The 24,827-nt window shown below is 37.5% G+C and overlaps 1 protein-coding gene across 4 annotated transcripts in view; it reads right to left on the bottom strand.

Annotated features, from left to right (window-relative positions):
• The window catches only part of KITLG (KIT ligand), a 121,412-nt gene that overhangs the window by 44,684 nt on the left and 51,901 nt on the right, over positions 1-24,827 (bottom strand). For 3 of the 4 annotated variants that reach the window (XM_034987872.1, XM_034987871.1, XM_034987870.1), the window contains exons 4-9: positions 16,885-17,055; positions 14,357-14,516; positions 13,562-13,645; positions 8,880-8,989; positions 8,118-8,185; positions 6,975-7,051 (exon numbers count right to left, since the gene is read on the bottom strand). In XM_034987872.1, coding sequence (XP_034843763.1) covers positions 7,012-7,051; positions 8,118-8,185; positions 8,880-8,989; positions 13,562-13,645; positions 14,357-14,516; positions 16,885-17,055 — 633 coding nt within the window. In that variant the 3' untranslated portion in view covers positions 6,975-7,011. The remainder of the gene's footprint in view (positions 1-6,974; positions 7,052-8,117; positions 8,186-8,879; positions 8,990-13,561; positions 13,646-14,356; positions 14,517-16,884; positions 17,056-24,827) is intronic. The other variant, XM_034987873.1, reaches the window with a different exon arrangement.

The following is a 24,827-nucleotide window of genomic DNA, read 5'->3' as shown; positions in this document are numbered from 1 at the left end:
TTATTTATTTATTTATTTATTTATTTATTTATTTATTTATTTATTTAGAGAGCGAGAGCGAGCAGGGGGGAGGGGCAGAGGGAGATGCAGACTGCCGGCTGAGCAGGGAGCCCGATGTGGGGCTCGATCCCAGGACACCCGGATCATGAACTAAGCCTAAGGCAGACACTTAACTGACTGAGCCATCCAGGCACTCCTTTTATCTTTTTTACTGCTGAACTCCAACACCTAGAACAGTGCCTGACACAAAGGAGATACTCAGTAAATATTCCTTGAACATACGATGGATGAATGCATACCCGGTGGCTTTCACACCCGTTTGCATACCACAGATTGTTTCCATTTGAGGTAAGAGGGTTATCTTGTAGCCTTGAATTTCTCTAACCAGGCTATGAAAAGGTGGTGGGTAAGTGGTAAGGGGAGAGGCCTTGAAAGACAAAGGCAGTGTCTAGAGAGAAATGGAGTAGCATGAAGGAGATAACCAGTGGGGAAGTTGATCACTACCAACAAATAGCAGCCTTCTGGCCACTGAGCAATGCCAGAGTCTTGAATGCCTAGCCAGGTTCAAGCCATCACTTCTCTCAACCGAGGAATAGCTGCAACAAGATCGCTTTCAATACTGTCAGCCAAGAAAAGACAGAGAGAAATCCTGGCACAGCATCCTGACAAAGCCCCTGGGGAGGTTCATTTGGCCTAACATAGCTTATTGTACTTGTTGAAACACGAAAGCCAGACATTGTTTCATTTCTTCAGAGCTAGTGTTAATCCACTGAGTTTTGGGCTCGGCTTTAGGATTTTTAACTTTCAAGTCAAGTATTTATACTTCCTTAGCTGTTTTTTTCAGTCACAACCCCTAAATAAATGTGTATGTTGCTTTTTCTTCCCTACTCAATACTCTTTCTCTTTGTCCTTATCAACTCCAGAGTCTCAGTTTTTAAATATTTGAGATCAATGCAGAGGTTAAATATAAATTGTGTAAAATTCCATAGTATAAGTGATAAGTGCAGTATTTTTTCCAGTCTCTCTAAATGAATATACCAAAAACCATATTACATGACAATTTACCAAACAGAGAACTCTAGAAACTAGAGAACCTACATTTGGGAAAGGAGAATTAAATCCTGAAAGAAAACTTAAAAAACATTAATAAAACTTCAGAAATCCAAAATATAGAGCAGATATTTTAAAATAAAGCTTGATTAAAAAAGCAAAAGGGAATCACAAAAAGAAACCAAAAGGATGTATTTTTTAAAAAGCTAGTAATAGCTTAAAATTCTAAACTTAAGTAGAGAAGCAAGACTGGAAATCTATTTCTAGTTTTGTCCCCAGGTCTCTTAGCAAAGAAAGTAAACCTGAAGGTTTGACAACTCTTTTCCCATAAAACAAAAGCTACAATTTTTATAATGATACCCTAGATCCTAGTAACAACCTCATGAAATTTCAGAGCAGGGTGAGTCATATTATCCCCTTATTATCTGTGAAAAACCAGGGAATAAAAGACAACGGACTCATCCAGGAACATACAGCTTAACTAGTTGCAGAGCCAAGGCCTGAACCCAAGTCTAATCCCTTCTAATCCTCTATATTATAATGTGTCTACAGAAGGAGTTCAAAGACAAATCCTCCGAAGCTCCAGAAATTCTTAGGAAACATCTAGTAGAGAGTCACAGATCTTGCCCAGTCCTGTGTGTGTGCTCAGTGACCAAACTTGACTCAAGGTCATCCATATTCCAACTCTAAGATCTATTATCTTCTGTCTTAGCTCAGGTCTGCAGGAAATGTCCAGGTTGTGTTTCTTTTGTGAATCTCTCCACCAGCCTAACTGTAATAAGAATTATTAAATAATATATTTATTTATTATTATTTTTAACACTTACCCATGCTGGGGTGTGTCAGTCCTAGTGTCTACAAACTCATGCTATTTACGGTCAACCAAACTGGGCCCTCTCCGTGACGATGCTGTCCTTCTCCCAAGGTCTCAATTTAAATTCTTTGTAGCTGACTCCCAAACCCCAAATCTATTATTTCCAGCCCTGACTGTTCTTTGAATTTCCAGTCTAATGTATTTGGTCACTGGTATTTCCTAACAGCTCATTCCCTTATTTTTTTTTTAACCACCACCTGGTTAGTCCTATAGGCTCTAAATCATCCTTGAGTACTACCTGTGATGTCAAGCCTCGCATTCCACCAGTAACCAGAATGTGTTGATTCTTTTACTGCATATCTCCAAAGTGGTTCATACTTTCCTATTTCCATGGCTGTGACCCTAGAACAGGTCATCCTGTTTGGAAGATTGGCCTCCCAAGTGGAACTCCCTGACTCCAGTTCACTGCTCCCATCCCTGTGGTCTGGCCACACCAATATCTCATTGCTTTCCTAAACCTTGGCTTTGATTGTATCACTCACATCTTTTCTAAGCCCTCCAACATCTCTTCACATTACTCAATACAGTATACGTCCTATACTTGGAATTTTTCAAACCGATGCCCACACCCTTGTTTCTCAGCTTTTTATCCCCTCATGTCTGACCTTCCACTGGAGTCCAACTGTACAAATGGACTCTTGAACTCACACTCTGCACTTTTGGCCTCCCTGACTCAGTTTATGCCATCTGCAGTATCTGGATTACTCCTTCCCTATTGCTATTACAATTTTACCCATCATCCAAGATCTGGCTCAGTATGCCACCTCCATCACCTACATTGTGATGAAGACTTTCTTCTGTTGCTAGTGATTTCTCTCCCTTCAGATAAGGCAACTGTGTCCAGTCCATCCATACCACACCTATGTTGAGGACACATCCTGTACAACCATAAGCAATGGTCTTGCCTTTGATCTCTTATTGCATTTGCCTTGTAAGCTCCTTTCATTGCTTTTTTAACTTCATAAACTTCTGGTTTCCTTTTAAAAATAGGTTATTATGCATATGCCTTATTTCCTTTTGTAGGTTATAAGCAATTTGAGGACACAACTAGGTTATATTAAGCTCTGCATCTAACAAGCTACCTACTACAGCGTGTTGGAACCACATTTGTAGGAAGAATGAAGAGCACAATTTTTCTATAAATATTTTATTTCTTTCTCAAACTGCTACACACAAGCTAATAAATGAAAAAAATTCTTGTGGGATGCCAGCTATGAATACTTGGCATCAGCTTGTTGATTAAATCAATTTTTAACTTTTTGTATAGATATTTTCATGTCTGGTGTTAAATAAACACCACTCTAGTATATTTTCACTTAGAGCCAATTTCTTTTGTTTCTAGCTCATTATCTTGTAATCCTTCCATCTTCTTTTCTTGTTTTTAAAATATCAAACCATCCTTCTCTTCACTTTCCAATTATGGGTTATTTCATTTGAAGAACTATTCCAATATTTGTCTTAATTTTAGTTGGTGAAACTTACACTTCAGGGAGAAATCCCTGCCATAAATCTGAGTCATTCCCTGAACCTTCCCCTTCCTTGTAAACCAAAAAAATGGCTATAATCCAAATTATATCTAATTTTTAAAATATATAATAACAACTGCACATTACATTTCCATCTTGGTACTTTTTATTACTATTTTATTTCCTGGCAAATTTCCTCTCCTACCACGTCATATTCTGCTCTCCCAAACCTTTTTCTTTATCACACCCATCTCCCCAAATTATACTTCATGTTCCTTGGCAGGTTTTAAATCTCTGTTGGTATAGGGACAAGCAAAGGCTTTATTCTACACAACTGGTACTCAGTAAATGACTACAAATGATACCTATATATTTTGACTTGGGGTCTGTAGATTCATGGTGACCAGCTGGATCTTTTGTCTTCCTTTTTCCTATCCTTCCCATGTCTATTTTTGTTTTTATTTTCATAAAGTTTATTCTCTTGTTAATGCAATTCTTTTTTTTTTTTTTAAAGATTTTATTTATTTATTTGACAGAGAAAGACACAGCGAGAGAGGGAACACAAACGGGGAGTGGGAGAGGGAGAAGCAGACTCCCCGCCGAGCAGGGAGCCCAATGCGGGACTCGATCCCGGGACTCCAGGATCATGACCTGAGCCGAAGGCAGTCACTTAACCACCTGAGCCACCCAGGTGCCCGTTAATGCAATTCTGAGATTCTTCTCCATTTTTTTCCCAACAAATATTTATTCATCATTTGCATGAACAAGGTATAAGCTATATAGTTTGATGGGATTCCAAAATGAAATTCAGAAACAAATCCTGTCCTGTAAGAGCTTATGGTTTAGCAGAGGACACAAAATGTCTATAAAAGTATTTGTGAAGTCTTATTAATGTGTATTACATTTCACATGAAATGTAACATGAAATATAATTAGAGGGCCATAAATTTGGGAAGTCAGCTTTTTGGAGGTAGTGGTATCTGAGCTGAGTCTTGAGAGAGAGACCCTTGCAGATATGATGAGTAAGGTACTTTATGAAGGAGAAAGCCACTTCATATTACTTATCCATTTCACACTGACCACTCATTAATGTGTGAGGAGTTTATTTCTAAACAATCTGAGCTTCTTTTTAAACCTAGGTTGATTCATTGTAAACATGAACAATATTTCACATTTTAAGAAAAATAGTCATTTCCCATGACTCTCTTTCTCCTTGCTTTGGACGCTTTACTTTCCTATTGACCCAATTCAGCAAATTACGTGTGCGTGCACACAAACACACGCATGATGAAAATAAACCCAAATTCACTTTCTTAAAGATTTTTAAAAATTTATTTTTTTGAGGTAAGAGATCTTACCCTCTTTCCACATATTTAAGTACACCATATAGCACTGTTGACTATGGGTGTAATGTTTTACAGCAGGTCTCTAGCACTTATTCATCTTGCAAACTAATAAAAACCCTACTTCAGAAGGACTGTCTTCCTTACCAGTGGTTAAACTTTCATTCAGGGTTTATCCACTCTGTCACACTCATTCAACAAGCATTTAGTGAGGGTCTGCAACACATAGGCAACAAGTGAGTTGCTTGTGAAGGAGACACAGTAAGAACCAGCCAGGCTCAGTTCCTGTCCCTGACTGTTCCCTGACAACATATAACTACGCCTAAGTTGCTTGACTATGGTTGCTTTAAAATGCAATTGTTTTCCCTTCTAAACAGGTGCCCTGAGTTTTCCCAGCATAATCCATTTTCCAAATGTCACAGGACAAATGCCACAATTAAAAACCACATGATTAAAGACCTGTGTGCCAAAACAGGATCCCAGCGATCAGTGCAGTCCAAAACCAAACAGAGGACATTACTTGAGACTTTAAGACTCCATTAACCGGAGCGCCTGGGTGGCTCAGTCGTTAAGCGTCTGCCTTCGGCTCAGGTCATGATCCCGGTGTCCTGGGATCGAGCCCCACATCGGGCTCCCTGCTCTGCGGGAAGCCTGCTTCTCCCTCTCCCCTCCTCCTGCTTGTGTTCCTCTCTCACTCTGTCTCTCTCTGTCAAATAAATAAATAAAATCTTAGAAAAAAAAAAAAAAGACTCCATTAACCATGTAGTGTGTGGTTTGTAGATGTCTAGCTTAAGGGAACTGAAATGGCAGAGAAGCAACAGTGAGGCTCATGTTGGGATTGAAGGGCAGAGAAATTATTTTTCCTAGAAACCTATAGTTTCAGCTTGCAGAGTATTGCTCCAGAAAATAAAAAGTATCAAGTGAAAGGTCTATTTGTTAACATTATTTAACATGAGCTTAGAGAGAAGGTAAGATGGTGAGCAGGAAAAAAAAAAAGTACTATTTATGCTCTGGATATGATCAAGGGCACGATTAAAGGCCTAAATGAAGTCCGTGTAAATAGCAGAGTTAAAGTGTTAGAGAACTATGGGACATAATTATTATATCATGTTACTTGGGGCTGTTGAAAAATGTTTTCCAACTACCAAAGTGAGGCCCTGGAGGAGTTAAAAAGCTCTCTGACCCAGCTTCCCTGGGGAAGGTTCAGTCTGAAGATAAATCTCTGAATCTGGGACAAAAATGAAGCTGGAAGGACAGTGACCTATAAAGAAAAGGCAAAGCTCATGACACACCATCTTTCTAATAACCCCGGAGAGTAAATGATCTTCTGACAATGAGGGAATTCAGGGAATGAACTGAAGACTGAGGAAAATGAGAGGACATTCATGTTCCACTGTAATAAATGCACTCGAGAGCCCATGGCCATAAAAAAACGTACAGCCAGTTGGCAGCTGAAGTGGAAATGAGCAGAGCAGGAACTGATGTGGGGTCAAGTTAGCGCCATTCCGGGTGCTCGCCCCCCCACCCCCACTCCACCCCGCTAATCTGGCGTCTGTAGCTTGGCCCCTGAGAAAGTAGACAGGAGAGGAAATAGGAGCATCAGTGCCTCCGGGCCATGGTTTCTTGCTCTCTTTTCTCCCACAAGCCCTCCGCAGACCCACACTATCTGTTTCTGGTTTATGTTTACTGCATCCTGGGCTCTGGACTGTGATGAGGCACAATTATTACCAGTCATGTGGCAGGTGGCACTTTACCTTGACAACTTTCTTCTGATTTCTAAGATATTTTGGTTCTTTCTCTTTTTCCTTAAAATAGCAAGGAAACATTTTTGCCATTCACTTGTTTCAGCATCTAACAATTGAGATACTTTTTCTATTATGTTATAGTAGTCACACCTAACTGAAAGGGGTTTTATTTACTCTTCCTCTATTGATATTATTTTATTTTGGTCCTAATTTGTTCTTTCCCCTTGTCTAATTTTTTTCTGGCCTCAAAATTGTAAACACTCCACTGTTAATTTTTTGTATACCTCCCATACAAGATGAATCCACTAATCAGGACCACTAATCACTGCTTGGCCTTTCAAAATGTCAGAACACACATAATTGAATTATGCATATCTAATTCACTGTAACAGTTTCAGTTTAAGAGTCAACTTAATAAATTTTATTTCTAAATTTTGGCATCTAAGATGCTGTATCATTTTTTAAAAATCTTTCATCTTGAATTCTAAAAACTTACCAAGATACGAAAGTAACAGTGTTGATATAAGCCACAATTACACCTCTTGAAACTCTCTCTCTTTTTCTTGCAACATACTGAAAAGCAACAAGAAAAACACTTATTTGCTTTTGGACAGAGATTCTGAAGTACACCGTCATCTGGACATTGTATAAGGCAGTTTTTCTGTAAATACAGTAAAAAAAGATGGCAGAATTGAGTGGAAAGCTTACCTTCATAAGCAATACTAAAGAGAAGAAGGAAGACGTTATCTGCTTCAATATAGTCTTCCCAAGTCGTGTAAAAATTCTCTCTGCATATGCATATACACATACTAAAAATGCCTATCTGTACTTAATATGTGTATATTTATATACAAAGGCATGACAGAAGAGAAAGTAACATGCCAAATGAAACCTTCCAGTAACTGGGGGTCAATCCAAATATTACTGTTCAGGCAATATGGGGTAAGGTAAAAAGTGATCAGCATCAGCTATAGTAAATGGAAAGTTACCTTAAAAACAATTTTTGTGTTTGGCTTTGGAGAAAATACTAAACAGACTGAGAATAGTTAAGGGCTCCAAAAACTAGAGTGAAGTCAAATACATCAAGTATGCAAGAGCAAGTCACTGCAAGCATCCTGACTAGGAAGTAACCTTATGAACTGGGTTTTAAGGGAGAATGAGACAAAGGTACAGTTTAGAGGGGGGAAGGAAAAGCAAGATCCTGTGGCAGCTCAGCCAAGACATCATGAAGATATGAAGATGTTGACTCTTGCCGAAGAGCTAAGAGACACAGAGAGGAGGAATCAGTATATCCTGTTGGTAGCATGGAAATGAAGGAGAATATGCAGACATGCCTCCAGAGCCCCGTGACTGGGCGTCTAAGCAAGATTCTGCTGCTTATAGAAATGGAGCCGAGAAAACCTCTATTGATACTTTAAGATGGGTCACGAAGACACCAGTGTGAAGGTCTTCTACAGCTAAGTGGAGATGTGGGATTGAAGCAAGTGTGAGAGGCAGGAAATGTGGATAAAGACCATCCATATGTGTTGGGAGCTGCCATGGAGAGCAAACAACTTCTTAAAGACATATGAGCATGTGCACGGTCAGTGAATTGGCAACGTCAAGCTTACTTATGCACATATTGAGCGAAACAAAGTACCTTATTTCATTATCCTCTTCATTAATCTGTATATTTTCAACTGTCCTTGTGAGATTTGGTTGTCTCTTCTGGGAAAAGAACAAGGATACATGTTATAAAAATACCAATAAATGGTATAATATTCAAGAGGTTAATGGTCTCTACTTTTATATTTTATGTCAATAACTCCAATAGCAGGGTTTTCCTTTTTTCCAGCATGCAGCATATAAAATACTTTTGCAATAAAAAATATGAATAATGCACCGTATTACTGACTCAACATTTTTAGGGGGCTGGAGGTGAAAAAGCAATAAAGAAACTGAAAGATTTAAATGGTAATCAAATTCAAAAGACATTTCAGAAAGTTGAATCACAATGATTTAGCACATTTCAAAATTTTAGACAGGTCTCTGTGAGAAGAGAACATAAGAAGAGAAATCCAAAATAGCAGATAATACAAATGGCATTTCTATTTGGCTTTAAGCACATCATATGATTTGCAGCATATTTCTTCCTTTTTATATTTAGTGCAGGCTATTAAAACCAGTTCCCATTTCTTAAGTGTGCATTTTCAGTGGGAGGGGTTGTCTCCTAAGCATGATAAGGAATAAGGGGAAAACCTTAAGATTTAGAGTCTGCTGAGACTAAGTTAAGGTAGGACCTTTTCTCCAAAAAGGGCAGTGGGGTAATCGTTTATGTAAATATAGTATGCACAAATAAATACCTAAAGTTCACGAAGTTTTGATCAAGGAAAAAAAAAAAAAAAGGAATAGCAACCCTTACCTTCCAGTATAAGGCTCCAAAAGCAAACCCGATTACAAGAGAGAAGAATGCTGGCAATGCCATAGCGGCCCATTGTAAGTTGGAGTCTCCAATGGGGTTTGAGGCCTTCCCTGTAATTAAAACAGTATAGTGGTGAACACAGCATATCCCTGCTAGAGGTTTTCCTCTTATGCTGTGGTTGTTCCCAACTGTTTCCATAATGTATTCTTGACCTAGCTCTGTTTAAAATATTTGAAATGCTGATTTTTCTGCTGAGTGTTGTTTTGGGACAGCAATACAAGTCCATGTCGTCTCCCAAATATGTTAAGTTGAAAAATGAAAGAAAACCCACACAGAAGGATATTGGACGTGGCTGATGTTGACACATATGGAACACAGACGACATATTCCTAAAAGTGATTTATACTCTCAAGCAAATCCATTTTCTATGACTTTAAAACCCTTTTGTTTTCTCACTCTTCACCCTTTGCCAAGAAATTGTAAAGAGGGCATTTTGCAACCTGGATCAAGGTCGGTATGCATTAAGCTGTTCTGCCTGCCGCAAATAATAAGTCATTAAATGTACTTAGTGGTTGAAGTATTTTTAGGTACCTCATGCTTAGAGTCATGGCGTTTCCTCATCACATCTGCAGTATACGTTTACTGGATGCCAGAGAGTGCCCAGCTCTGTGCTAAGGACTAAAGATTTGATTTTTCAGAACTTTTATGTTGGAAAGCCTGAGACCATTAAACACTAAAGAATGGCTGAAAGCACCGCTATCTTCTCATTGCTTACTTTAATAGCGAGAGACAAAGACAGAGACAGAGAGAGAGAGGGGAAAAAACATGTGAGATGAACTTGGGACTCCTTTTGATCTTGCTCAGCTCCTCCGTGAGCAGCAGAATGATTCATGAATTAAACAAAACACATCTACCACAAGGGTCTCTTCTCTCTGTCTCCTTACAAGGAACAACCTGGTTGTTTATTAGAGACATGGACACATGTGCCAACCTGTACAAAAAGAACTGAAAATCTTCAGTTTTCTTTTGATGAAGGAATACATTTAGAAATTATACATTTTCAGCAATTATAGGATCAAAATGTAAACTAATCCAAGGTAAAGTGACTGTTTTGGGCTATAATATTTTGCAATATTTGGGATACTGTGTCAGCCTATAGTCACCTATTTAACATATTAAGTACCTAAAATACATAATATAAAAGAAACAAACCACTGTATGTGTATAAACATTTACAGGGAGAACATGAACTTAGATTTAACCTGAGAGGCAAGAAACAAATCTTATCTACTGCAGAGAGAACAGGAACTGGCTATTTCCCCACCATTTGTAAACTGGGAGCAGGAAATTCACTAATTCCAGGACTCCTATTTCCAAAGGGCTCTAATAGGAAGTTTGTGTGTATGGGTTGGGTGGAGGGTGAGTCATGGGTGCCCCTTACACTTAAGGAAGGGCGATGGGGATGGAAGTGGGGTCTTCCATTCATATAACTATGAATCACTTCCTTGAGACTAGATTAGATTAGCGTATCTTCTGATCCACCCCCCATCCTACAGCCTTGTGGGAAATAAGTTTTAGGCATTTTAAAGTAGAATTCAACATGAATTCTTTCATCAAAATAAAGCAGAGTTACAACATGGGATTTAGTATAACTTAAGTGGTACTAAAATTATTGTAATAATATAGCTATTTTAAGGGTTATATAAGATTGTGTATACTAGTCTGGGATTTAACTACCATTTATAAAAGTGTTGTCTCTCAGAAAATGGATTATAAGCAATTCTTGCCATTTTGGGAATTTTAATACCACTATCTGTACATAACTTGGCTATTTGCGGTTGTATTCCAGTAGCAAGTTTGAATTCTCCTTCATGGCCACTGGCTATATTGATGAAGGATAACTGGAAGGCGGGCAGGTAGGGACTTGCCCCAAGATGAAACCACCCTTAAAAGGATTTTACACCGCCCTGGAAAGAGCCCTCCCCCCTTTCCCATGTGACAAAAACCTGATTGGATGACAGGCACAGGGAGGGTTAATCAGATTGAAACAGCCTGTCAACAAGCCCATAAAAATCCCTAGACTTAGAAACTCTGGTGGCAACCCCTTTGGGTCCCCTCCCTCCTTGGGAGCTTTGTACTATCACTTTGCTACCACTCAGTAAAGCTTGCTTTGCTGCCCACCACTCTGTCTGGTCTACCTCTTCTTCAAAGTGGCGTGACCAAGAACCGTGGGCACAGAGAAAAAAATCCTGCAACACTACAGCCCACAGCGTCTATTGGGACTGCTGTGTGGTTATGATAGATTTGACCAGGTGACCTCCTGGAGGCATACAGAGAAAAACAAAGGAAGCTATTGATATTTTTGTCCCCAGACTCCAATGGAAAATGAATGAGCTACGATGATGCTATGGAGAATTCTATTACATATGTTTGGGTAGCCAGACGCCCTGGAATCAAGGCGGCCAATACCCTATTTTTCCTGTTCTTTCCAAAAGCCAAATCTTGACTTGAACCATTCAGACCACAGGAAAGACAGGCCCATTAGCAACAAGCAGAATTGGCTTACTAGAGAGTGAGATATTCTGGGATTCCCCACTCACAATCTTTCTCAGGTAGGACAGCCCCTAAAGAAGGTGTTCCAAACAAATCCATGCTGGATGAGAGACCTAACTAAAGAGAACTCACCGCATTCTTCCAGAGTAGTGACTTTTTTTTTTTCTTTCTTTCTTTTTTTATTCTTATGTTAATCCCCATACATTACATCATTAGTTTTAGATGAAGTGTTCCATGATTCATTGTTTGTGCATAACACCCAGTGCTCCATGCAGAATGTGCCCTCCTCAATACCCACCACCAGGCTAACCCATCCTCCCACCCCCCTCCCCTCTAGAACCCTCAGTTTGTTTTTCAGAGTCCATCGTCTCTCATGGTTCGTCCACCCCTCCGATTTCCCCCGCTTCATTCTTCCCCTCCTGCTACCTTCTTCTTCTTCTTCTTTTTTTTTTCTTAACATATATTGCATTATTTGTTTTTAAAGAAATGATAATGGAAACACAACATATCAAAGTATGTGGGATGCAACTAAAGTTGCTTACAAGAAAATTTATAACTTTAAGAGCTTATATCAGAAAATTAGAATGGTTTAAATCACTAATTAAATTTTTCTACCTTAAGAACTTCAGCTACAACTTAGCTGAACAAACTAAACCCAAAGTAAAAAGAAGGAAATAATAAAGATTAGAAATCAATGAAATATAAATTAAGAAGCCAAAAGTTGCATCTTTGAAAAGATTAATAAAATAAAATCAGTAGTTAATAAGAAAGACCTTAACTGGCTAACACACAGTCCTTTTTTAAAACTTTTCAGATCTGATGTGTTTTGTAATTCAGAATTTCAGATTTTAGAAGCTTCTGTCTTACAGATATTCTATATAATATCCTCAGTGAAGTCTAGGTAGCACGCTGTAATCAAACACAATATTTCTGTAGTGAAATCTATAAATATTCACTTTTAGAAGGAAAAAGACTACAAATAGCCTTATCTCAGTTTAGGTCAGGTCAGGTTTTGGTGGCAAAAATTCCAAAACAAATGGATCTTAGAGGTTTTTAAAAAATTTCTGAATTGCAGAATTGCTATTGTGGATTCGTACTAAATTGATTACTCCTTTTTATAGGTAGGTCCTCTATGTCCCTGAACATATGACAGTGCCCAATTACTAAGTCTTCAGGGATGACGTTCTTAGCTAAGATCATAGGATGAATTTTTTTTCCTTCTACAGCTTCCATGAAACTAGAGGATCAGAATATTTAGTAAAATCCAATGACCTTTATAATGACCTTGCCTGTATTTGAAAAGAGGACATGAGACTTCCAGGAAATTGGGTTCTTAGTCAAAGAAGACAGAAATTCCAGGCAAAGAAGCATATTCTCCTCTATATAGTAAATAAAATCATCAGACATACAAACACATAATAGTAAATACTGATATATACAAAACTGAAAATATCCTTGGAATTCTATATAACGGACATCTACACTTTCAATTTTAAAATTCCATTTTTGTCAGGCAGATTCCACAACAAATATATTAAGTTGACAATGAATAAAGCTTAAATCATATTTCTAAAAGTAATTATATGACTTACTTAAAATAATCTTAGCAGATTTTGACCCAATTTTCTAAAGATCATCTTGAGTTGTAGGGAAACCCATTTCTACAAAGCTAATATTTATTTATTTAAAAATAGTTAAGGAAGATTAATTTATTTATTTTAGAGAGAGACAGAGCACACAAGTGGGAGGGGCAGAGGGATAGAGAATCTCAAGCGGACTTCGAGCTGAGTAAGGAACCCATGTGGGGCTTGCTCTCATGACCCTGAGATAAGGAGCTGAGCCAAACCAAGAGTTAGACGCTTAAGAAACTGAGCTACCCAGGCACCCCCAAATTTTTATTTAAATTCTAGTTAGTTAACATCTAGTGTAATATTGATTTCAGGAGTAGAATTTAGTGATTCATCACTTACATACAAACCTAATAATTCTCAGGAAGACCATAACAGGAAGAATAGTAACAGAACAGTATTAATAGTAATAATTGCAGAAATTTCCTTTAAAGCCCATGCAATACTCCCATAGGTGCTAATTGGAGCCATGCATGCATTAAATCAGATGTATGTACTTACTATTACTGCTACTGCTGTCATTCCTAAGGGAGCTGGCTGCAACAGGGGGTAACATAAATGGTTTTGTGACACTGACTCTGGAATCTAAATAGAAAGCAATAATGTGTCAGTGTTGTATGATGATTTACATAAATTACAGAGTGTGCAAAAGGTTGAAGTGCAATACCAGAGTACTTTCAAGGTCTGCCTCCCCAGTTTTGATTATTCAGATCCTATTTATTTCTTACTGGGTCCTGTTCTATTTTTATTAAGAAATTCATCACAGTCACCTTATAGAACAAAGATTCGTTGCCTACATATGTTAATAAATCTAAGTAACACAAATTGTTGGTAATTAGTCTTAAAAACAACAACAACAAAAAAAACAATGTAAGTAGATTTTGTACTACAGGGACCCAGTGGGAAAAAAGGTCTCAATACAGAGTAACTGGTGAAGATCAGAATTCATGACTCAGAGGTAGACCTTAAGGAAAAGATTTGAAAAGGGGACATTAAGAAAACTGAAGATGAAGAATAACATATACTACACAATACTAGCAAATTCACTATATCCCATATTGTTTACCCACACAAAATTCTTATATTTGGAAATGATGAGTGTTGCTTTGGTTTGAAAACCAACAAATCCACTGATCACTTCTTTCATGCCATTGATATATGTCTTTGTATTAGACATATACACATACATCTTTCTCTAGCTACAAATATATTTGAGTCAGAGGTAGATTCTTACCTACACATATAAGATTCAAGCTTGCTTTTGGCATTTAAATTGGAAATTCTTATATATCTTACCTTTTTCAGGACTTAATGTTGAAGAAACCACACATTCACTAGTTTTAGATGCCACGGTCTCCAAGTCCTTGAGGGCATCAATGGATCTATTAAAAATTCTGAAGAATTCTTCAGGGGTAAAATGCCTGAGTTCTGGGCTCCTAGGTGTTTTTTTTACATTCTAGAAGAAAACAGGTTTATATTTTTCAGATAGTTTACAGATTTAACTGATGTCAAGGTAATAGACTATAAATACATTCCCCAAAGATTCAAGTAAAACTAATACTTTTAGACAACTGTTTTAACACCCATAATTCAAATTGGTACTAAAAGATAGTGATCCCATCCAGTTTGGTCTGGGGCTCAACTCCAGATAAAGGAATGGAGTGGTGGTGGGGGTAAGGTGAATAGAACATCAAAACAAAATAATGTTAGCAAGAAATTAGAGACACTGTTCTTTAGAGATGCTCATTAAAATAATTATTCATTAAAAAAAAATACCCCTCTATAACACATGCTCCAAACAGCCCAAAATTAAAAAGTCTGATGATACTAAATATTGGCAAGAATATGGAACAAAGGGGACTCTTACATACTGGTGGAATGATATAAATTGGTGATTTGGTATCATCTGGTAAGGCTGGACATGTGCCCATTTTGTAACCCAGAAATTCCACTTTTAGGTGAATACTCTAGAGAAGCTCTTGCACATATGCACCAGGAGACATACAAGAAAGTTCTTAGCAACAGTGTTATATAACACTTACATCAAACAACAGAAGAGTGGTTAAATCATGAGAGACTCTTAACTATAGGAAACCAACTGAGGGTTGCTGGAGGGGAAGTGGGTGAGGATGGGGTAACTGGGTGGTGGGCATTAAGGAGGGCACGTGATGTGATGAGCACTGGGTGTTACAAGCAACTGATGAATAACTGAACTCTACTTTTGAAACTAATGTTGTACTATATGTTGGTCAATTGAATTTAAATGAAGAAAAAAAAAAGAAGAGTGGTTTAATAAATATTGGTATATTAAGTCCACTCTATAAGCAGGAAAAACTTAATTTCAGCTATATGTCTCAAAGTGGATATATCTTATAAGCATAATGCTGAGCAAAAGAACCAAGTTATAAAAGAATAAAGAGTATGATTAATTTCTAGAAATTCCCCAAGAAAGCAAACCAGACTATATTTTAGAAATTCATACATGCATGATTATCTATAAATAAAAGTAGGTAATAATAACACCTATGTAGCATTTGCTATGTACTACACTAAGTGCTTTATACATATTAACTCCACCCCCAAAACAACAAAGAAATACCACCTGGGTTCTAGCCACAGTGCCATGATTAGTAAATGTATACTCTTCAGTATTTGGGATGCTCTTCTTGATATCGCCATTTACCTAACACTTAACTCATCTTTCAAGCCCCAGTGGGTGGATTATTTCCTTCATGACACTGTTCCTCATATGCCTTACTTTCTGTGACCTCTTGCCATCAGAACACTATTTGTACTAACATGATATAAAAAGACATGTTAACTCTAAGATGTCATAGACTGTAAGACACACCAATTTAGAAATTAAAAAGTAAAGTAATAGAAGTGATGAAATGTAGTGAGGAGGCTCTTAGTACAGTAAGAATTCTGAGTTTGAACACAAATGGGATGGATATTGGGTCTTAAAGAGAAATTGGAATTTGGATGAGAAGGAAGTATTTAAAAGTACAGAATGATATTTAAAACCTTAGGTTTAAACATCTAGAAGGCCTGTAGGGTAGACCCTGAATTGTGAACTCTATGCCAAAGCAGGTCTCCCAAGATCTATTTTATTATAGATGTGGTATTCTAAAATAATAATAAAAATGTTAATTAGGATTTATTTTGCCAGACATGGTACTAAGGCATTAATCGCAAATTATCTAATGTCAACTCCATGAGATGGATCCTGTCATTATCCTCATTTTAGGCATAAAGAATGTGAACACAGAGAGGTTAAGTTCACAAAGGTAACTAGTGACAGAGTCAGGATTTGAACTCTAACACCTCATTCTTAATCTCTATACACTGCCTTGTCAATAAACTTCAATCTCACAGCACTGCCATGCCCACATTCTGAAGCTGGTGACAACTAATCATCAAATGACCTGGAGATGTTAAAATGCACTTCATTGTTGTGACATGATTACTATGGATAGGAGGTCTAAGGGTTCATTATAGACAATTTTCCATTTAAATGTAAATGAACATTTGTAACCTAAAAGGTGGGTTATGAGGACTTCACTCACAAAATAAAGGTCTATTTTTTTTTATGTTTAGAGGGAATAAATTTAATTTTTATATTAAATGACATCTAAGCCTTTATGTATGTTTCAGTATTGCAGTGACTACAACCACCTATTTTCTGTGCTCTCCTTAAAAAACTTTTTTAATTAAAAATTTATAAATTAAAAATTTCACAAATAAAGATATTGCCACCCTTGCCAAGGTCAGCATAGGTCTTGGGGAAGAGTAGTAAGAAGCAATCCCAAAGAATACAAAGTTACCTCAAATAAGTGTTCTTCCATGCACTCCACAAGGTCATCCACTATTTTCACAAGTTTGTCTATGATAGAGTAATTACTCAAGCCTTCAGAAATATTTGAAAACTTGTCCAGAAGATCAGTTAAGCTGACTGACAACTGTTCCACCATCACGCTTATCCAACAATGACTAGGCTGCAAGAAATTGAAAGAAAGGAAGATAAAGGCATCTATTGTAAATACAGTAAACTTGGAGTACCCTTCTTCAAAGACATCAATGTTTCAGTTGCTGCTGGACAAAGAATTTCCTTATATCAGAACAGGTCAGTTTTTGTGTTTTGTTTAACTCAGATTTAACATCTGCTTCAAAATTTGCAAATGAATAAAGACCTGAACAAAGTATTGCTGGTAAAGAATGTTGCTCTTCCATGGAAGTAAATTAAAGACGAAGCCAAGTCTTACCCTTGACAAGGTTTACTTACTTTACTCACAGTGTTTTTAAAAAAGCTTTATGCAGAGGGAGTTACCAAAAAAAACCCCAAAACCCCTCCCAAAAAACAACATTATTGTAGGAGACAGTCCTAGCCCTCAAGGACTCGCAGTCTTTTGGTGAACTGGAATATGAAACAATGGATTAAAATAGCTTATTTTTCCGAGGTGCTTGATAGATTTCAAGGCTTCTTCATAGATAAATTCATATGTATGTTTAAAAAACAAACAAACAGAGAGCCTGGGTGGCTCAGTTGGTTAAGCAACTGCCTTCGGCAGGACTCGGAGTCCTGGGATCGAGTCCCACATCGGGCTCCTGACTCAGCAGGGAGCCTGCTTCTCCCTCTGACCCTCTCCCTTCTCATGCTGTTTCTCTCTCCCTCGCTGTCTAATAAATAAATAAAATCTTTAAAAAAATAAAAAACAAACAAACAAACAAACAAACAACAGCCCTGGCAGGAATGTGGTCTGAGAGAGAAGCACTTTTGCCTTAGCAGCGGGACCAGCTACATAATTTGTGGAGCCAAGTGCAAAATGATAACATATTCACTGTTCAAAAATTTGTCCAAGAATGAATGATTACAAGATGGTAACAGCAGAGTATTAAACCAAGCACAGAACCTTGCCCATGAAGCTAGCCCTGCCCATTGGTTAGAAGCTTAAATCTGTACAGTCAGGTATAACTGGGTTCGATTCTGTCTAAGAAACTCCAGACACCTGCATAAATTCTCTGAAGCTCTCTGTAGAATGGGGATAATAGAACAGGTAGTTGTGAGGAGATAATGTACATAATTTGAATGTAAGTTTTATGAAGGCACTATTTTTTTTTTTTTTAAATATGGCCTAGAACAGTGTCTCTGGCATGTGAAAGTTGCTCAGAAACTATTTGTTGAACAAATGCATGAGTGAATAAAAAATGAATGAGAAAAAAATACTCTGTGTCAGGGGTCTACACTTTCTGTAAAGGGCTAGATAATATTTTAGGTTTTGCATGCCAAGAGGCAGAAATAAAGGATATTATGTAGGTGCATTTATACAGAGAAAACAAATTTCTACAAAACTTTTATTATAAAATTAAAATGTAGTAATAATAATTGAATATAATGTCTTTTGCAGAATAATCAAATTTAATCTTTTGTAATATAGGTCTACCAATAAGAATGGAATTCGTTATTTTGGGTCAACATTTTGTTTAGCTGGGTTTCAAAGTATTCTCGATTATCAGACAGAATACAAATGTTCATCTGTAAAAACCAATCTCAGCTGGCTGGCCATATAAAATCAGGCAGTGGATTGGATCTGGCCTACAGGATATAGTTTACCAGCCTCTGTTATAAATGGCTCTGGGCCAATAAAGGTTTAGATTATCAGGAAAAAGATCTCGTTGATGTATTATTAAAATCCATTCTATTTTTTATTTTATTTTATTTTTTTTAAAGATTTTATTTATTTATTTGACAGAGAGAGACACAGTGAGAGAGGGAACACAAGCAGGGGGAGTGGGAGAAGGAGAAGCAGGCTTCCCGCGGAGCAGGGAGCCCGATGTGGGGCTCGATCCCAGGACCCTGGGATCATGACCGGAGCCAAAGGCAGACGCTTAACGACTGAGCCACCCAGGCGCCCCTCTATTTTTTAAATTAGTGTAACATTACTTAAAATAATTACTTAAAATAAGTTCATATACTTTGTATACTTTAACATTATGTTTTCTTCCATAAACATCTTTTAAGTAAGAATCTCTGATTTTTTTTTTTAAACTTGGCTAAAATGTAACAAGTGAGAAAAATAAGATTGGGGATAGCTATAATTGCCATGGTGTATAAGATCCTAAATAATTTAAAATAACTTCTGCTGTAATAAAAATATTATAATCGGGGTGCCTGGGTGGCTCAGTTGGTTAAGCGACTGCCTTCGGCTCAGGTCATGATCCTGGAGTCCCGGGATAGAGTCTGGCATCGGGCTCCCTGCTCAGCAGGGAGTCTGCTTCTCCCTCTGACCCTACCCCCTCTCATGCTCTTTCTCTATCTCATTCTCTCTTTCAAATAAATAAAATCTTAAAAAAATATATTATAATCATAGGGAGTACCTGATGCCATGTAAAATGAATCAAACCACTAAACTTGATTTCTCTTCTTACTAGCAGAATATCTCTATGGGGGAAGGCCAAGTGATTTATCCTAAATTATACAAGGGGGCCGCCTTCTATTCATTTAACAGAACAGTTTTAATTAATACAACACAGCCAAAAAGGAAACGGGTTTATCTACAAATTGGTAAGCCCCAATTCCTGGAAGCACTAAATGTCATTCAAAACTTTCAGGAGTGTTGGCTCCGGCTTCAGGAAAGTATAACAAACAAACCCCCAAATGGGAATTAGTTCAATTAGGCCATTTCACTCAACTCATCAACCAAGTTCTCAAAGACTATGTGTTTCCAAAGTATGTTCAGAATGGATTCTTTGTTTTGTTTAATCAGTGCTTATCTCAAGCACATGTAAGTTCACATTTGCATCATTCACAGGTCTCTTTCCAAAATGTCAGTCTTTCCTTTGGGACTGAATCGCTCTCCAAGTCTCCATCCATTTAAACAGTGATAATTCCCTTTTAGATAGTCAGCCCTGTCAGCAAGGGGCAGATTTCCTAGAATCTGGGATACAACACATACTGCAAATACTGTTTGAAGAGTATTTATACGGTAGGGCAGCCTTCCCCAATTAATTCATTCTGTTGTAATGGTGCAAATTTTTCTGTGGCAAGCTGATTCTAGGTGTCAGTCTCTTTAAATTCTGTCTTCACCCCACTTTATAAATATGCTTGCCTATCCTTTCCTCAGATCTTCTGACATAGAAGAACCAAAATCAAATTTCCTTATTCTGAATTAAGGTACTCCTTTAGCTTCTGCAGTCTTGGCACCTTAAGTGAGCAGGTTTTTTCTTCTTCCTTTTTTTGTGGTTAAAGTAGAAACGATTTTGTTTATAGGTTTCTTATTTTTAACCAGGGAACTCTGGGGTGCTTTACTATCACCACTTCTGTTTATCTCTGTTTTCAGCTGAACTCTTATGTTTGCATTCTGTATTCAAGTTCTTTTTTTTTTTTTTAAAGATTTTATTTATTTGACAGAGAGAGATAGCGAGAGAGGGAACACAAGCAGGGGGAGTGGGAGAGGGAGAAGCAGGCTCTCCGCCGAGCAAGGAGACCAATGCAGGGCTCGATCCCAGGACCCCGGGACCATGACCCGAGTGGAAGGCAGACACTTAACGACTGAGCCACCCAGGTGCCCTGTATTCAAGTTCTTATTTAGCTATGACGACTCCCTCACAGCACCCATGGTCCCCCACGGTCCCCAACTTCCGTACACCTAATCAACAGCTGAAGCAATCAACATTTCCCAGCAAAGTTCTCAAGCCTAAACTTCTAATTTCTTACAGTTAGATCCTGGAAATCTCACCATCTAATCCTAGCCCAAAATTTGCCCTTTAAAAATTATGAAGAATTCATTGCTAGCTGATACGAGCTACTACACTGCTGAAAAACACATTTCTAAACATCTTGTAAATTATATTTCATGCATTATTCATTCTTGCCAAATTTCCTTGGAAAAAACGATATAATCAGTTCAGAGTTCTATCTTCTCATTAATTTGCTTAAAGAGTTACATGTTAGCTTTTTAGGATTCTTGGACTTATTAAAGATAGATCTAAGGCTGAAAAAAAAATTAAATATCAGCCAGTTTTGACCTGTCTGCAAGAGAGAAAACCAGTTTTGACTAGATCATCAAGCAGTTTCATATCTTCCTTTTAATTAAATATAGTCAATGATTTGCAAAGAGAATGAAACACAGGAAACTCAGTATTTCATTTGTGAGATGATAGATCTGCTTCTTGACTCCTCCAAGATGATGATTAGGAAACGGATGATTGAAGGCTCTAAGTTTCTCAAATATAATTTTTCCTTTTGCCTTCATAATAGGCATTATTATCACTATTCCTTAGCTTTTAGAGACCATTTTAAGCTTAAATAGTTCTGTATAAGTATCAACTCACAACATTCATCAGAAGAATGTAAGATACAAATAATGTTCTCTATTTTACTAGCTGAAGAATATGAAGAATTAGGAAAGTTGATAAAACCACACAGGAGGCCAAAGAAGTGAGGTAAGAGGTACCTCTCAAATTCTTGAAGTACATATAATTTAATTTTCCATTCACCTATATATACCTACAAAACAAAATATTCTCCTTGCTTTGAAAGGGAAAATCTGTCTGGATTTTCCTTAACTCCAGACTCTCAATTTCTTATCTTCTTTCTTGGTAGTCTCTATCTTACATTTTCTGGGTTAATTACAGCAACTCTGGCTAAGACTACTGGAAAAACATGCTTTCAATTCCTATGTAACATGTATCATTCTAGAATGCTAACTGAATTAATGCATCGGTAATTCTTGACCTGCCACCATGCCACCACCATTAAAGATTTGTTTAAAAGCTGTAAACTTCCTAAGGGATTTTAAAGCACCATGACAAGTTAATGATTTAACTAAATGATTAAATAAAAGATATAAAAACTCCTATACTTAAGAGCATTCTAAACATAACTAGAATAGGACTGCTTCTGACGACCAATAATAAAAATACCTTTGCACATTCTAAAACCACACATAAATTTAAAATAGGTCATATATGAGTATATAAAATACATAATGTATGATACGTGATATAACACCCCTGCAGTCCCAGAACTGATACATTTGAGACCCTGGCTGAAACTGTGTACTTTACAAACATCCTGGGGACTTGCTCAGTCTGGCATGCTTTTCTCTTCTTCTACCCCCTGCTTCATTCAAGAAATTGTTCGGGTTTATCAGCTGAAAGAATTTGACACAATATTCTGCATCAGTCTTAGGTGCAGAAGGAGTCTCTAAGAGCAGGTACCATTAGCTTTATGGAATTAGAGGCTGAAACTGGACAAAACGACAATAACATTTCTTCATGCACACGCTTGGTGCTACTCTCCATTTGGTAGCTGTAAGTATAGAGATACCTGTGCGCTTCCTTAGTGGGTCCCAGGTAGGTATCTCCATTGTGAGAGTTCCCTACAAAGGAGTTGGGATAATGTATCCATTAGAGATTTTCAGGGAGAAAAGCACTGACTCATAAAACCATGAGCCCTCTGAGGAATATTCATAAGCATGCACGCTGTCTTCTAATCCAACTAATCTAATTACCAGCATTACTGCCCAGTTAAATTGTTTTTGTTTTCTTTGATGTGTGTGTGTCAAAACCAAGTCTAGCCAGAATTAGAGGTATGAATGCCCAGGGCACAAAGCATTCCTTTCTTTCCTCTTGTGCTTCCAGCATTTACCTCCTGGCTGAGAAATCAAAAGAACCTAGAGCCGTGCCATTGAGAATTACAATAGTTTAGATCTGGAAGGAATACTGAAGACCACCTGCTCCAGTCCCAACAATTTCATAAATGGGAAAACCAAGACCTAGAGCAGGGAAGTGGTTTGTTCAAGGTTGTACAATAAATTTAAAACAGAAACATTAGAACACCAAACCAAGACTCACCTAGTTCTTTTACCAGTGGTACAAAGCACATGCAGCTGCAGTATTTTTTCTGCCAACTTGGCCATGAGTCTTGTGGTCTCACATCTGGACCAAGCATATTGGTCCTTAGACTCAACTAAGAGAGCTCTGGGGAACAGAACTGACTCTTTCTGTGTTACTTCAGTGAATTCAGAGTCATACTGACGAAAATAAATTTCTCTGAGCCAGTTGTCACAACCAAACAGCAAATGCCAACTGCCTTTAGTGGACTTCCTTTATTCTCCTTCTAGTATTTACTCTTAGGGCTGGAGAATAGACACTCCCCTGCTACTTCCAAACATTCCACGGCAGGCAAATTTCAAACATTTCTATAAAAGCACTTTGCAAAACAGTGTGTGCTCACAATCCTGGTGTGGAATCTCTAAAATCTTACCTCCCTTTTGGAGGAGCTGGGTTTTGTCATGATTTATTTTGGTCTTCTCCCTAAACAATTAATTTGGGTCTTCAGTATTCACTTTAGGCATATAACTTTCATTTTCTTGCTTGAATTAAAGTGATGTAGAAACCTCAATCTGATTAAGATGGTAATCAGCCCAAACACTATAAATATATGTTGTTTCCCAGGGCAGGCCTATAAATGGTCCCTGAGCCAGACACAAAATAGCACAGTGAGGAAGGAACAGCATGGTAGGTAAGGGCAGAAATGATGAACTAGAAACTCAGTGTCTAGTCCCAACTGTTAACACACTTTGTGATTTTAGTCAAGTCATTTAATCTATTCAGAGCTTCATGTTTCTCCGTAAAATAATGGGGTCTATCTAATCTGTGCTAGCTAATACAGGGGCTATTAGCCGCTGTGGCTACTTATCACTCAAAATGTGGCTAGCATGACTAAAGCACTAAAATTTTAATTTTACTTATGATTCAGTGACTGGAGAAAGGTTTTTTTAAAGAAGATTTTATTTATTTAGAGAGCACGTGCAAGCAGGAGGAGGGGCAGAGGGAGGGGAGAGAGAAAATCTCAAGCAGACACTGTGCTAAGCATGGAGCTCCACATGGGGCTCGATCTCACAACCCTGAGATCACCACTGGAGCCCAAATCAAGAGTCAGATGCTCAACCTACTGAGCTACCCAGCTGCCCATGCCTGGAAAACTTTTAAGTGTATTTGGAAAAAACTTAGGTATATGAATCTGCACTATCAATTGTAAATTTTATGAAAATCTAAATGTGGAGTAAATATTTCTGATGAAAATTTAATGTCTGCACAGAAGTATGCTATAGGTATGAAATACACAGTGGATTTTGAATATGAAAAAATTTAAAATTCCATTAATTTATTTTGATAAGGTAGAATGTTATTTTGGATATACTGCAATAAAAACTATTTTACCTATTCCCACATTCCTTTTTACTTTTTTTTAAATGTGGTTACTGAACAATTTTTAAGATTACATATATGGCTTCCATTATGTTTCTACCAGAGAGTAATGGTCTAGATATTCTGAAGAGTGTCTTAATATAATCACTTATTAAGATGGGCCCTGTACTTTGAGTACACAAAAGAGCCACTTAAAAATAGTATTTAATGTTCTATTTTATTCATTTCACATTTTATACTTACTCATTTTACATACATACTTTCTTATTATATAGGAGGTAGAAGTAGATAAATACAGTGTCTACTTGGCTGATTTAATCTATTTCTATAGGAAGTACTTCTAATCGTAGGGGTTGAGCCTTAGGTATGGATCCTATGAACTTGCCCTGTGGCCCTAACTGATTGGATAATGGTAGATCCCTCAGCCAGTTGGACCAGTTGGGAAGTCTCCCCCACCCAAACCTGTAAGGTAATAGAAACTGAACAGTCTCTGAGCAGCTCTACAACTGCAAATATATAAAGCTGGGAGTCTGGGGTAGCTACATTTCACCAG

This window comes from Mirounga leonina, unplaced genomic scaffold (assembly GCF_011800145.1).
Source record: "Mirounga leonina isolate KUSES-001 unplaced genomic scaffold, KU_Mleo_1.0 Mir_418, whole genome shotgun sequence".
Classification (NCBI taxonomy): Eukaryota; Metazoa; Chordata; class Mammalia; order Carnivora; family Phocidae; genus Mirounga; species Mirounga leonina.
The sequence above is the reverse complement of the archived record's forward strand: the minus strand, read 5'-3'. Positions and strand labels throughout refer to the sequence as shown.